A 15,652-nucleotide genomic window follows, 5' to 3' on the forward strand; every position below is an offset into this window, starting at 1 on the left:
ACTATCCATATTTGTTAAAAGATTAAAGGGCCAGCAATAGGGCACCCTTGACCTGTAGTGACTTCTTTAAAGAATTTAAAAGCTGAAGAATTCCAAGCACTGGATTATGGATGCTTTGCTGATGTCCTCTTTCCCACAAAAATGAATGCCTTAACTTGGTATATTCTGCTTTAGGAACCAGCACTCACAGAGAATAAAAGCCACACACTTCTGTTGTTCAACATTGGTTGTATTTAAGAACTACACTTCAGAAGGTACCATGTGTTTCTCTCTCACACCCCTATTGTAAAACACACACAGCTTCCCGATACCATTGCAGGGGCATTGAAAGCACAAATGGAAAGGGGGGTGGAGGGATGGAAAACGTCAGTCCATCAGTGCATTGTAAATGAGCTTTCATGACAGTCAAGTGCAGCAAGAACTGCTCAGACACTTAAAAAGTTAGACCTTTGGCAATAAAAAAAAATCCCATAGTTTCCATATGTACCATCCTCTCTGTGAGGCACTTGGACCTCACATCGTGGGATTCAAAAATGGAGGCGCCAGCTAGCAGCTCATATGACTGCTGTGCTCTGAACAATGTCATGTAGATAAGGTCCACATCGGCCATCCGCTAAGTAAGGCAAGAGGACTTGCCCACACTCCAACAACTTTTGGGAAGACTTCAGTTTTAGCCAGAGACAGAAGACGTTGATTGTTTCTCCTTTTCTCCATCTCCAAGGTGGAGGGTTGAAAAATACTTGCCGAGTGACCTTGGTTCTGATCTAGACAGAGCTCTGGAGAGGAAGTTTGTCTCCTGCTGCCCCCTCACCTGGGGTTTCATTTTACTAAATCAGTGGCATGGGGATCTTCTGTAACGAGATGTCTGTTGTTGCCCACTGTGCCACTCTTGACACCAGACCTGTAACCAGCCTTTGAGAACAATTCAAAAAACTGAAAGAACCCACTAGATATTGTCAGACAATTCAGTTAAGTATTTCTTCTGTTTCTATGTGAGGAAAGTTCACTGTAAATGTTATAAGAACTGTCCCAGCACAAGGTAGCACAGAACTAGATAAAGATACAATGGGATTTCCCTAGTGTTGTCTCCTGCCTGGACTGTAAACTTCACAGAAACCTGCATGTCAAGATAGGCCCCAAAGAGAAAAGGAGATAAAGCACTAGGAAATAAAGTTAAAGGAACTAGCTCTCACTGGTCACTGGGGTGCATTAAATGGGACCCAGTACAGCTTATACCACCTCTAATTTCTATGATCACTTACAGCCATATTCAATAGACCGCCTAGGAATAGCATAGCAATGCATGATGAGAAACTAGAGCATGTCCCCATGTGAATTGGAAGCCTCTGCAAGGAAAAACAACTAGGAAGAGGTTGATGGCTCTTCTGGTAGGTTGCTGGGACTCTAAAAAGGAAGCTCTGCTGCTTCCAAGTCCTTGCCTTTCCATTTCTGAGGCTACCGTGCTAAGTCCAAAGGATTCAAACAAATTTAACACACTTAAACAAAAACCTTCCCCCCACTTCTCCCACACGGTTGTACAAGAAAAAGTGCAACACAACAGCACAAGCCAAACTGGTACACTGAGCACCTGACAGCTTCACACACACACACTACTTGCTGAGCTTACCAGTAAAGGGCACTTTCTGTTTTGTCCAAGGAACTGGCACCCCCTGGTGGAGAAAAGGGAAGCTGTGTGCGTCTCATTCTGAACTGGTCATTCAACAGTCTCTCAGTTCAGGACCCCTGAAAATCAGTTTTCATGCGGCTTAATCATAGGAGACTTGGTCAGTGTCCTGGCGTGTCTATGGCCCTTTACCATACTACACCCACTTTTAATCATACTGTGACTTTAGAAAGAGAGGAATGAAACCTTCACTCCTGAAAGAAATCTGTCAACAGGAGAAAAAAGGTTCCCCACCAGCTTCATACAAGAAGCAAGACTCAGAAAGGGTGGGATTTTGCGTGCACATACTATATGGATTCAATCATTCTACTCCGTACCCAGCTCCAATGCCCTGAGCATAAATGTCTTGGGGGTAGGGGGATCCAAATCATCTGCCCAGTTGCTCCTCATACCAAAGTCATCACATGCTTATTCCCACCATCTACAAGTGCCAGGATTCAGCAGGGACAAGACCTAACACAAGAGGGTCACGAAAAGCTAAGGCTTTCCATACCAGTTTTCAGATACCATGCGTCACTGCAAGCACCACAGAAACCCAGCTAATGGGCTTGAACTCCAAGAGGCTGAGGGAACAAGATCACAACTGGCTCCCTCCCAAACTGTCCTTTATACACTTTAAACCCCAGAAGGAACACATCTGAGTGCCTGAAGCCACACTTCTCGTCTTAGCACACAGGGAAAACACAGTTACTGGAAGATGGATTCTTGCCCATTAAGTGCAGATTCGTTCTTGGGAGGTGGAAGGTTCAGTTGGATGACAGTGGGGAAAGAAGAGGGGGGCTAATGGTTTTGCAGTTCCAGTAGTCCCCTTAAATTGTTGTGAGGCGGGACAGGGATGGGCCAAGAACCCATCAATCTGTTAAGTGCTGCGTGCAATACTAGCGCTCAGTATCTTCCATTGCTTGTGAACAAAGCAGCTCCAACAGTCGCCCAGGTAGCTAGGGCTTAGTCATACCGACCCTTAATCATCATGTTCAACAAGGGACCCACCTGTTCAAGACAAAGAGAGATTGTTAGCCACAGAACATGCACCACAACAGAGGTTGCAAAAGTCCATTCCCTTACTATCTCTGGCTGTAATATTATCAGCTCCTACAAACTAAGTAAGGTGAAGAAAACAGAAGATTGGCAACACTGGAGTTTGTTATTTATACTCCAGAAAACACATTTGGCCCAATTCATAGTGAACCACGACAATGCCATGAGAGGACTGTACCATCTTTCAGATGAAATACAAGACCAATCTCAAAGATACTTCATATCTTTCCACAAAAGAAAGGCTTGGTGTCCTGGTCAAATCCCAGCTCAGGTATACTAAATACAACTTCTGTATGCAAAAAAAATCCCACCTGTAATTTCAGTTGTAACCCATTTAATTCACTTCTTGTCCTAAACTTGTTCTATATTGCTGGACACTACGTATTAAATGAACTACCAAATTCAGAGGCTATTTCGGAGCAAAGCAATGTTCTCCTTGTATAATCTGCGTGATATTTTGAGATCATTTGAAATGAAAAACTTGACAGAGATGTTTACCATGGCTTGACCTATCAGTAAACATTGCCTTGGAATAGCCAGGAAATGCCTTTTACATCTTGGTTAAAAAAAAAAGAAAAAGAAAAAAGGCACCTCCCTTGGGGGATCACCTAGATACCAGATGCTTGTGCTAGAAAACACCACTAAATATTTTCAGACACCAACATGTTCTTGAACTGATCGACAGTTCAGGATCAGTGCTTGGAAAAATGTGTTTGTCATGAAGATGTTTGTATTTAGCACCCAGTACTTCCACTTCAGCAGAAGAGTGGATTTTCAGAGAGAAACTACATTCCAAATATTAGTTTCATCCTTCAGTTTATGAGGTACTAGCTCAGGGGTGGGCAATTATTTCAGGTGGAGGGACACTTACTGAGTTTTGGCAAGCCATCGTGGGCCGCATGACAAGCAGCCAGGGGTAGATAAATAGTAATTTTCTAAATTTTTTTATGGGGTCCGCAGGCCGGATAGAATGGCCTGGCGGGCCACATCTGGCCCGTAGGCCGTATTTTGCCCACCTCTGTACTAGTTGTTAAAAGTCATATCAGAAACCAGGCTTGGGGAGAGGGGGCAGAGAAGGAAGCAAGAGTGTTATCAGAATGAGGTGGCTCTCAGCCTGGGACAGCTAGACAAAACAATACTGTATTCCAGTGAGAAGCTAGTTACGGACCTTGCCCTAACTGCCCTGAAACATTACCCCCTTGATACTGTCATTCATCCTCTGTTTATCTTCTGACCAGCAATGTTTGTCCGGCAATATCCAGAATACAGCATAACAAGTCTTGGTGAAGAGTCTGGTTTCCAATGATACAACATACTGTGGTATGCACAAATGATCCCAAGCTTTATAATTTGAGGGATTCATCATTTTGTAATCCCAAGGCACTGTGAGGTCAGAGTGTTAAGACTTGCCACTAACAATACTGCTGCACTGCCCCTTCTCCCTCAAGGCCACACAATTTGCTGGAGGCTGAAGTTCTGCAGACCATACTCATCTATTTCAATGGCAATGGCAGCATTTCTTTTTAAACTGTACCTCTTGTGGGTTTCCCAGGGCCTCTCCCAGCATCTTCTCAATGTTCCTCATTATCGCCACTTTCTGATGAGCCTTTAATGGATATTCAATTCTCTTTGGAGTAGGGGCACCCTGAAAATAAAGAATAGCTCATTGTGTTCTTACTGAAATGTCTGCCTTCTCCCAGCATCACCTGTGTTGATAGGAAATACTCAACCAAGCATCACAGATAATTAGCAACAATGTTCTCTCATGCCAAACCATGGACAGAACAAAATTCAGGTCTTTTCTAGTGACAAATCCTACATGCAAAATTATTGCTGTAATGTTAAGCCACACTTGACAAAGACTGTTTTGTCTTCATGCTGCAGCACCAGAGAAGTTGGGAAAAGTCCTATGAAATAACGAACCACCACAAAGAAGTTTGAAGGAGATGTTCTTACCTTGTACCAGAAATTCACAGTGATAGTAATTCCCCCATTCAGCAGAGACTCGATGTGATGCCACCTGCATAGAAACGGCACAAGATGGAGAGAGAAACTCCTGCAAAGTGAGACATCCCTAGATACTGCAGAGGGCCATATTACTGAAGAGTGACCTTGTCTTGTCCCTCTGCCATCAACAAAACCCCCCATCTGACCTTTGTACAACTCCCCTTAGTTACTGAAATCTAACCATTTTTGTGGCACATATGACTATAGCATCTGAAAACCCCACACACCTCAAAACTCCAGGGTAGGAAGTAGTTTTTCTCTCATTTACAGACAAGGACTGGAAGCAAAGAGTGGTAAAGATCTGCTTAAGACCTCACAGCAAGTATGCAGTTCAGCCTGAAATAACACCAAGATCTCCTGAAGCCCAGCACTGTTCCAACAAAAAGATTATCTTTTCCCTTTAAACTTCCATGTGCTCCACATCCCTTTTAACCTCTCATCCCAGCCCTGTCATGTGCCAGCTCATTGCATGCTCCTTACCAGTACATAGGGATGTAGAGAACATCACCCGGGCCCACCACTGTCTCATAGCCAACCACGTTTTGGAAATTAGGGAATTTCTCATAATCAGGATTGTCAAAGTCCACCTGGAGGATCAGAAAAGATAAGAACATAGAACTGATGAACAAAACATATGGAACTAAGCAGAGTATCTTTTTCATAGACAGTCTCTATTTCAGGCTCTCCCAGTCCTGCATCCTTCTGTTGATCTGTCCTTTGCAGGTCACTTCTGTACAACAAATACCTGCAAAAATGCTTCCAACTACTGTGGTGTTAAGTCTGAATGACAGCTACATCAAAAAGATTTCTTGGACTCTGTCTCTCTCAAGTTGGGGATAGATAAAAGAATCTTACCCCTTTTAAAAGGAAGGGGCTTAACAGCTGAATCCACCTTAACTGTTTTGTCTGCTGTTAGCCCACAGCAAATGGAAGCTAAACTGCAATAATTTCCCACTAGGTTAATTAATTCAGGAGTAAATTACTGCGATTCAATTTCACTTACTGCTGAATAGGAGTGGAGAGATAAAACAGTTGCAGTGGATTCAGCTGATGTGCATGCATGAGCATGAATTCCCTCCTCAACTCACCCTCCCTCCCTAATGCAGTATAGTTGCCTGCCCCAACTCTCCATGAATAATTAATGAAACAGGAAGAAGAAGAGTAAAGAGAAAGGATATAGTCCCCCAGCTATTTTATTGCAAAACAAGATGTTTATATTCCTAGAATGTATGATTCAAGACTGAAAGAAAACTTATTTGGATCAAAGCAAACAAGAGGAAGACAAGAAACATTTCCAAAAAAGTTATGCTCTTCAGCTAACAAATTAGCACTCAAGAGCCCAGAAGACAATGCTTTGCACATCTATCACTTCTCAAAGTATCTGCAACATGAAGTTTTACATCATTACTATAGTAGACAGCAGATGGGGAAACTGAACACCTGAGGAATTAAATGACTTGTTCAGCTCACGGCTAGTAGCCAAACTCAAGAATTCTGTCCACTCTATTACAAGAACACATTTGCCTCGAAGTGATGCTGATGTGTAACCTACTGCATAACCGAGGCACAGCAGAGTCCAATTTTACAATACAGAGACCAAATATAACTGATCTGATGCAGACATTCTAGTGGCTCAGCTGCAAGGTAGGAATCAGTTCACAATACAGATCCAGCATATCTTCCACATAGCTACAACTTTCCCAAATGTACTCCTTTCTGTGTGTAATAGAGAACAGATCCAATTCACCACAGTCATTATTCTCACCTGGCTCTGCCTGTCACATGGATGGTGCACAGGGTAGGGGTAGAGGCACTCAAACTGATCTGGAGGGAACAGGATACACCGCTTGTAGCCCTTGATCTGAGCAAAGAAGTTCTGCTGCTCATCATAGTGAGCTGGTGTCACGTTCCCTGCACAAAGAAAGAGGCTGATAGTCACCAGACAGAAACACTCTCATCTCTATTTTAAAGGCTGGGGCAAAGTAGCAGAGATAAGGAAAGCTAGGATTGGCTGTTTGAGTAAAAAAGGGGAGGAGCTTTTAAAAAACATAAAAGCTCTTAGCATGGGGGGGAGGAGATAAATATACTCTATAGGGCTTTAAGGGGCTGATTAGAAAGTGGCAGTATTTTTGCAAGCTTTGTTTAAAAAAAAAAAAGTGACATCCACTTCCTTGAGATGCCAGACCACCCCTCAGAGTAGGTCTCTATAACATGATCATTAGAGAAAGGACCGGAATACTGTCCAGTGAAGAAGCAGTTAACGATCAACACTTATCAGACTTCAATGGTAAGAAAAACCTTAGAAAAGGAACTGGGATTCTGAGCCACTGTCAGGCAATCTGCAAACTCAACAGCACTGCACTGGTTCAGACTTCATCTATGTGTTAAGGTATCTCAGAAACTACAATGGTCAAATGCTAAATGTGGTTAAGAGAATAAGACTGCAAGACAGCAAACTCCAGAAAGATGTTCCTTTTCACCTCTGCAAACTGGCCCCAAAGACATACCTCAATGATTTTGAGTGACTCTTAATAACTGGATGTTGTTTGACCAAGTTACAAGCCTTTGGCAAGAGTCTATGTAGTGCATTTATATGGAGTTTTTCCTTTAAATTAGTAAAGCATACAGTGAAGGTAGGAGCTTTACTACGTGTGTTTGATTAGCTTACTTAGCTGCACAGTGAAAGTAACAGCCAGAGCTCAGACAGCCATCAATTTCTAAGGAGCTTAAGACTGGTAATTCAAGTGTGACAGGCAGTTTGATTAAATCTCATCCCCATGTCCCTAAGAACTGCTTAAATTCACAAACCAGATGAGAGATTAAAGAAATATTCGCCTTCCACCAAAATGTCCTGCATGAAGATGATGAAGTAAAGCACATGTTTTCTGAAACTTCAGCCTACATTTCAGTTCCCAAATTGATTTCCAATTCTACACTTATCAGGTGCCTACCTTCAAAATCCTAAGGGCACTATATGATGTTGCAATATCAAACTGAAGTAATTTGAAAGACAGTTCTTTCCTCCAATATGCTGCTCACTAACACCATGTTATGGCATTGGCTTGATATTGATTCAGAAAGATTAATTCCAACATCTCCTGACATTCTGAACAGGCTTACTCCTGCTTAGCTCACAACAGGTTGCATTCTGACCTTAACCAACATATTGCATGCTTGTTCTTGCAGTATTCAGAGACTGGAAAAAGAATGTAACATTCTGTGCACTTAAAAACCAGAAACCAATACAGGAATGTATAGGATCAGTTCACCCATCACTGATAAAGACCAGGGGCAGCTACATTAACATGACTATTGTTAATTCAAAATGCACTCCACAACTCTGATACGATGGCAGAGAGCTGAAACTACAGTGAGCAATTAAACCATGGAAACTTCTCCAAACAACTACAGCATTCTTTGGTCGCTATCAACAACTTGGATTACAGAAAAAGTGTACGCACAAATGAAACTCCCTGTAAGTTATCAGTGCTGCTTCTGAGACGACGAGAGGTCAGTTAATTCTGGAGAGAAGTGGTCAGAACAGCTGAAAATGACCCCCAGAATTCAAGTTCACCAATGACCCTCCTGGAGAGCAGTGTTATAATCAGTCAGTTGCTTACCTTCCATGCCAATAAGCAGTAAATTGGAGGTCAACTGCCCCCACCCACGCTTCCCCTGCTGCTTGTTAATCCAGTTCCAATTAAAGCCTAAGAAATCCATCACAATCTTCCTTCCAACTGTATCATTCAGTGTCTGCTGCAAATACAACCTGCATTTTCCAGAGAGAAAAGTTAAAGAGTGAGCATTAAGTATCTGTTCATACAAAAAGGCATCTTCTCATTACCGTCAAAAATATTTCCCTTTCACTCCACATGCACACATATATACTGCCCCCCTTTTACTATTACAAACAGGTAGATTTGAAGATAAGTCTCACATAAACACTGAAAAATCACCTTCTCTCAAAAAGAGGGAGACACCTACTATTTTTAGAAATTCTACCATCACCATCCAGCCCCAGGGGCAGGAAAGTCAGCTGGGGTCATAGGATCCTAGCAAGATAAAACATCCAAATTTCTCTTGAAGGTGTTCAAAGTAGGCGCCTGAACCACCTCTGATGGCAGGCTATTCCAGACTTTGGGGACTCGGACAGTAAAGAAGTTCTTCCTTATGTCCAGCCTGAAACAGTCTTGGAGGAGTTTATAACCGTTCAACCTTGTCATTCCTTGGGGTGCAAGAAATTCATGTCTATGGAAGGGAAGAGTTCTGAAAACCTGAGTCAAACTTCACCCTACAGAAATTCTGACAAAGGAAATTGATTCAAATTTGGTTCAAATAATAATATATTGAAAGAAGGACTTTTAGTGTTAGGCTTTGGAGCAAGGAGAAATTAACCAGCAAGTTCATTAAAAGGGAGGTTTAAAAAGCCCAATGTATCAGACAGCCATTGTCTATAGCCAAGTCAAATTAATCTGTACCCTTAAACTTAGCCCTTCTTCTTAAATTAAGACACTAAAATCCTTGAGGAACCTTTCCAATAAAGAGCTTGTTTGGGCAGGATGAGGTTGAAAGAGCCTTAACATAACTATTAGATCTCAGCTCGCCAAGCTCAATGGCACATCCGAACATTGGTTCTTGCTCTGTAGCCACACAAGAGACAGAGAGAACCTCATTCACTGCACATGAGTAGTGCATATTAATACTCCAATACCCAGGTTCAGCAGTCAAATACAAGTAAAGCTGCTCCTGAGCAGTGTGCTGAATCTTGACATGCCATCTGAAAGGGAAAAGCCACAGAAGCAACAAAGGCTCAGGGGCCCAATATGGGGACACACAACTACTCTGTTCTCTATAGCCGATTCAAATCCAGCCAATGTTCATAGTATCCAGGAGTTGGTCCTATCTGATGGCTGCATGGTGAATTAGGTGAAATGAGTAGGTGGTTTAACTTAGCTGCTAACAGATGAACATCACAATCAAATCACGGACACAGCATTAATTTACACCTTTGCTAGTAGCATGGGAAGATACACCAACCAGCCTACACCAGAGACTAACCCCCCTTCCTGTCTACCCCATCACCCACCTGAGGAAAAGGTAACATGCATACGTGGAGCACTGACAGGGGGAAGGCTGACTGTTAGTGCTTGGGCCTCTCCTAGGGATTGGGGCCTTTATTCTCCAAGGCTGCCAAGTTAAGCTCTTTCCACCAGAAGCGGGAAATAAGGTAAAGAATCAGATAAGAAAGTGAAGGAGTATGGAGCCTTTCCTGCCTATTCCTGCCAACCACTGAAAGAAAGCCAGGTCATAACTGAAGACATACAACTTTGAAACTTATTAAGGCTTGGACATAGCAAAGATAAACCTGAAAAACACCCTTTTCAAACACCAAGCTTGAGGAACAAAACACCTCAGGAAAAGGAAAAAAAGGCTACATGCTCCTTCCATACTCATAATCCCTAAACCTCAACTTATCATACAACGGATGGATGGATAACCATCCAAGAAGCATGGATAACCAGAGACCTCTCCAAGGCTCACTTACCTCTCACCACTCCCTTTCTGCTGAACTTCCTTGAGTCTTTCAACAAACTCAGTGAACTTCATCTCTTCCCTGCTTGACTTGGGCTTGAAGTTCTTGAAATTGGCCATTTTCTTCTCATCATAATACAAAAACTTGTGTGTGCTGGCACTATACACTGAGAAGTCTCCATTGCCAATGTTCTCCTGGAGGTAATCCAGGTCCCACTTCAGGGCGGGATATACCAGGTTCGTGTCAGTCAGCACCACTGGCTCCTAGATAAAGAAAAAAAAAACCAAGAAGTGCATTGGTTCAAGAAACTCTGGAGAAACCAGATGAGTAACTGATTACCACTATCAAGTTTCCTTTTTGAAGCAAGAGGAGGACAATCAGCTGACATGGTCTGAGAAGGAGGGGAGGAAAGTCCCAAATATATAACCATAAGATGAGAAGTTTTAAGACAAGCTCATGGAGGAGTGTCAGGTTCTATCAACCAACCCTGTAAACCAGTCAAAGAAGCATCTCAAGGAACAATATAGGAATTGCCCAACTGGGTTATACAACGTGGTCCTTCTATCCTAACAGCAACCTGTATCCAGGTGCCTTAGAAGATAGTACAAAATACCCATAACTCTACAATACGGAATATGTAATACTACTCTGTGTAGCCTTGTGATAGAGCCCAGGTTTGATTCCTGGATTAGCAGGTAAAAAAAACCATACTACAGCAAAGTGCTCTGTTATGAAGGCAGTCAATACAAATACTTGCATTGATCTTTAGTGGTCCCTTTGACAAGAGCTCAGCACTGTTTCACACTCCCCACCCACTGGAAAATGAGGCCAAGCAACAGGCCACACATGCCCCACAACCCTCCCTAGGGAAGGATCTAGCCATGTGCTCTGCCCCATAAATGGATTACAGACACACAGTCTCGGCACTAATACTTTCCCTGTACTCAGCAGAAGAGACCACATATGTTTCTGAAACCTACATGTCCACCTTCTTTTTAATAGCTTTGCAGTTACAGGTAGTACATTCATTTCACTGAGCTAAAGGTACAAAAGACTTTAGTTTGACCCATGAAATCCACTGCATGACCAGCCGCTGCGGTGTATCCCCCAAATTTCTCACCCAGTTCAAATCTGACAGCACATTTAAGCTTTGTAAAAGGCATGTTTCCACATAAGGAAGTATCCCCGATTCCCTGCAAGTTTCACAACCCAAACATTGCAGCAGGAAAGAGACATCCCCTGCAAGCAAGAGGAAACTGACATCACTGAGCCTCACTGTACAAACAGAGAGAAAAGGGAAACAGGCACCCAAAAACAAATGGCAGTCTAACTGCTTGCAGGACTAACGACCCAGTGGGCTGCTCCCTGGGCCAGAGAAGAAGCCTGCTTTTGCTCTTCCGTGAATTGGGTCTGGGCTGCCCAACTGGTGGCCCACGGGCCACCTGCCTCCCACGAGGGGTTCACATGCACCCAGCCCAGAGCTCCCACCTGCTGACCCTACTGCTCCAGCAGCAGCAGCAGCAGCAGCAGCAGCAGCAGGGTCTCGCCCCCCGCTTCCCTCCCTCCCCCCCGAGCCGGGCCTGCAGCTGAGAGGCGCGGGGACGAGGCAGGCGGCGCCCCGGGCGCTCCCCCGCGGGAGGCACCTCGTTCTCGATGAGCTCCTCGGCGCGTGGGTCGCCGTGACTGAGGCGCGGGATGGGCCGCGTCCCGAACGTGTAGGGCCGGAACTGCGCCTCGCTCCAGCCGGGGCCCGCGGGCAGCGCCGCCACGTCCTCCGGCTCCGCCCGGCACCCGGAGCCCCCCGCCGCCGCCGAGGAGGAAGAAGAGGAGGCCGCCGCCATCACCGCCCGAACTGGGGAACCCGGAACCGGAAGCGCCCTCCGTCCCCGCCCAGAGCGATGCCGGAAACGGGGCAGACCATAGAGACGGGGAGCCAGAGAGGCCTCTTCCGGGGAACAAGGGGCATCAGCGGCGCTGCGGGCGCTAAGGCGGGGAAGTGCCGGGGGGGCATGGAGGGCCCCTAGTGGCGGCTCAGCGGAGCGAGTCTTTGGTCTCCCTGCGCCAAGGCAGCACCCGGGGCTGGGGCGGGAGGGCTGGGAGAACACGCGGGCATCGGCTCACGGAGAAGTGGGGGTGGACGTGACAGCACGGGGCCAGCCCTGCTCCGCTGCAGCTGCGACGTACCTGAGGGCCAGAAGCAGGCCTCAGCTCGGAGTATCTTTCTTCCAGTTTCATCCTTGATGGACCTTCCCGGGATGAGGGGGTCTCGACCTGATGGAGCCCAAGATGCAGGGTGCAGGCAGGACCCTCAGTGGCTGCTGTGGTGTCGAGCACAAGGCAGGACAGCTCACGTCACTTGTAGAGTCTTGCCCATCCCTGGGATTCAGATATTGAGTCTGAGTAGGGAGTCACGGACATTTAAACACGTTCCACTTTGGGTTCGTTTGATTTGTCTTTTGTTCTGAGCACCTAGACTTCCTCCAGTCAACTCTTCCACAGCCCACAGGCTGGAAACTTGCTTTAAAAGAAACAAGATTGAAAGCTGAGATACCCACGTAATCACAGATCTTCAGGAACAGAGGAGATGAAACACCAGCATCACAAAGCTTATGATAAAATCCCCTGATCTGGTACACACCATGGGGAATTGTCAGAGACGACCGTCGCAAGGTGCAGGGCCTGAGGCAAATCAGCCTGTGGGGTGCCCGGACGTGGTGAGGAGGGGATGGCGAGCAGCTGGACGCAAAGCCAACCGGGCTCCATGGGCCCCCCCAAAGTGCAGGCCTGGGGCAGTTGCCCTGATTTGCACCCCCTGCCCCTCCAGGGACAGACCTGGGAACTATACGCTCAGCTGCACTTCCCATCAAGACAGCACTGAGACTACTTAAAGTATCAGGCACAGATGGGTTTCCTACCAAAACAGAGACATTTTCACCAGGCCTTTTTTTGTTTTTTGCCCATGTTTTAATTTCTCAACAAAATCATTTATGCTAATGTCACTAATAGTGGCATTCCAAAGTTATTGTGTTAAGGTTCATCCCTTCCCTTGTGTTTGGGTGGTCTTTCCAGAGGACACTAGGATTCAAAACCATTTACTATAAATTAATATTTTAGTTGATAGCTTCTCGCCACTGATTTTAAGTAACAGTAACGCAAGGCACAAACAGCACAATGTCTCTTAATTAATGGAAATACTTTGGGATTGTGTCAGTTTTGATGCCAGTAATGGCTTGGGAAATGTTGCCAGTTACAAATTGGCCAAGATGCCCCCCCCATATTAAAAGTATATTTTTACTTATTTGCTTGATGCAAGAATAATGACTGTATTTCCATTCAGAATCACCTGTAGCTTCAGATCACAAATGAAATGAAAACTGAAAACCTGGGTGCATGCGGGGCCTGTAGCCTTGGCTAGGATAATATCAGTTAGGGATAGTCCTGCTTTGAGCAGCAGGTTGAACTTGAATAGATGACCTCTTGAGGTCCCTTCCAACCCTACTTTTCTATGATTCTATGACTCCTCTTGAAGCTAAGCCACTATACCTTGTATTTAACACTCATTGGATAAAAGAGACAGAAAGTACAGTGGGGAAGTCCCTGCATAATTGGGAGCAAAATTCCAAGCTAAAAACCAGGACCAGTTTCTTTGCAGAGTAGCAGCCATCTTAGAGCACACAGCATATGTACACACAACCTGTGGCCTCTTCTATTTTCCTGCTCCCACCTCTCACCTTCTCTTAGCTGCCCAAGAGAACATCTTCAAAATGAGGGCTGGAGAAACATCTGAATAATGCCTAACCTGTAGCCTGTGGTTGGCACACTAGAGTGAGAAGTCAGAGAGATGATAAAATCAAATTGCCTGTGGGTGAGGGGGCCTAGCACCTATGTCTACTGCTTCCCAGGTAAGTATCCCAGCTATTGGGACTAAAATATGGGAGGGCCTTCCTAGTCGTGGTAGCCTGACCCATTTCTGTGGAAGACTTGGAAAATCAAGTGAGAACATAGCTCAGCAGCAAGCAAGCAAAGGTTTAGGATCCAACCAGCTAGGAAGTTTGAATCCAGATACAAGGAAGTAAGTGAAGGTTCTGTTTTGCAAATATGTGGACCTAGCAACAGAAAGCACTACACTTCATAGCATTTTCAGGACTGGGATTGATGCTGCTCCACTTGGAGTCAAAGGTAAAACCTGAGGTGTCTCTTATGATGCAGGGTTGGGCCCTAAGTCAGTAGCTTTATTTAATAACTGAGATAGTAACTTCACCAAATATTTGTTTCTTTAAATAAACATTATCTAAAAATAAGACATTTTTTAAAAGTTCAAATCCCAACGCTTCACCCCATGACACACATTATACTTCAGGTACACCTTTGTGGTTCATCACTGTATTCATTAAATTAGTAGGTTCATAATTAATGTTGTTATTAGAACAAATGAGTTTAATGACACATTATCCAGGGCAGTTTTTGATCTGCAAAGGTTTATAATGTAGATCGTTATAGAGACATTACCCATTATGGCTGATGTGAATAACTGAAGGAAAATGAGTTCAACTACCACAGAGTTTACATAATGAAGTAAACTGTAGAATCCGTAATGTTAATATCGATCTTATCTACGATAACATATTGCCTACATTTGAAAAATAACATCACTAAATTAACATGCCATTTCAGCTGTTCATATTTTCCTAGCTCCACCAAGATAAGACAATTACATTCCAGTATTAACTTTAATAATATTGATACCAAATACAAAAAAGGCAATTTGCATAATGGAACTAGCTACAGAATTGATCTTATTTAGTATTGATCCTACTTTTCCATAAGATGCTGCCCTGTATTTGAAAGATAATATCCGTAATAAATTCTTATTACCCTGTTTCAGATGATGACATCTAGAGTGAAATATCACATCAATGCCCTTTTCATGTATTAGCTTTTAAGTCAATATTATAATAACAATGTCTGATTAAATCATATTTTTAGATGGAAGATTTTGCTTCTTGAATGTAGGGTTTTGACTGGTAGGCATAAACTGAAAATGAAAATCTCTCATGTTGCTTTAGTGCAGTGGTTCTCAACCTTTTTTGTACCAGGATTCATTTATAAACATTGACAGCCAGTCCCGACCTGCTGCCCCTGCCCAGCCCCTCAGTGTGTGGGGCAGGGTTTGGGTGTGTGGGGCAGGCAGGGCCCCAAGCAGTTTCTCGCAGGCTGGGCCTCTGCTAGCCTGCAAGGGAAAAGCCATGGCTTCCCACGTTTTTCCCCTTTAAAGGAGAATCCATTTTTAAAGTTTGCTTGCAACCCTTTCATATATTCTTGCAACACACTTCTGGGTTGCGACCCATGGGTTGAGAAACACTTCTTTAATGTATAAGCTACCCTTGAAC

General features: G+C 44.2%; 1 protein-coding gene across 1 annotated transcript; it reads right to left on the reverse strand.

Moving 5' to 3' along the window:
- Positions 1 to 208: 208 nt before the first annotated feature.
- Positions 209 to 12,153, reverse strand: HIF1AN (hypoxia inducible factor 1 subunit alpha inhibitor). The gene is made up of 8 exons (XM_006259647.4): positions 11,906 to 12,153; positions 10,275 to 10,525; positions 8,350 to 8,498; positions 6,495 to 6,640; positions 5,210 to 5,316; positions 4,679 to 4,742; positions 4,257 to 4,367; positions 209 to 2,674 (listed from the first exon to the last, which is right to left on the reverse strand). The coding sequence occupies exons 1-8, from the start codon at positions 12,101 to 12,103 to the stop codon at positions 2,630 to 2,632; spliced, it is 1,071 nt and encodes a 356-aa protein (XP_006259709.2). The 5' UTR covers positions 12,104 to 12,153; the 3' UTR covers positions 209 to 2,629.
- Positions 12,154 to 15,652: the final 3,499 nt, after the last annotated feature.

This window comes from Alligator mississippiensis, chromosome 6, assembly GCF_030867095.1.
Source record: "Alligator mississippiensis isolate rAllMis1 chromosome 6, rAllMis1, whole genome shotgun sequence".
NCBI lineage: Eukaryota > Metazoa > Chordata > Crocodylia > Alligatoridae > Alligator > Alligator mississippiensis.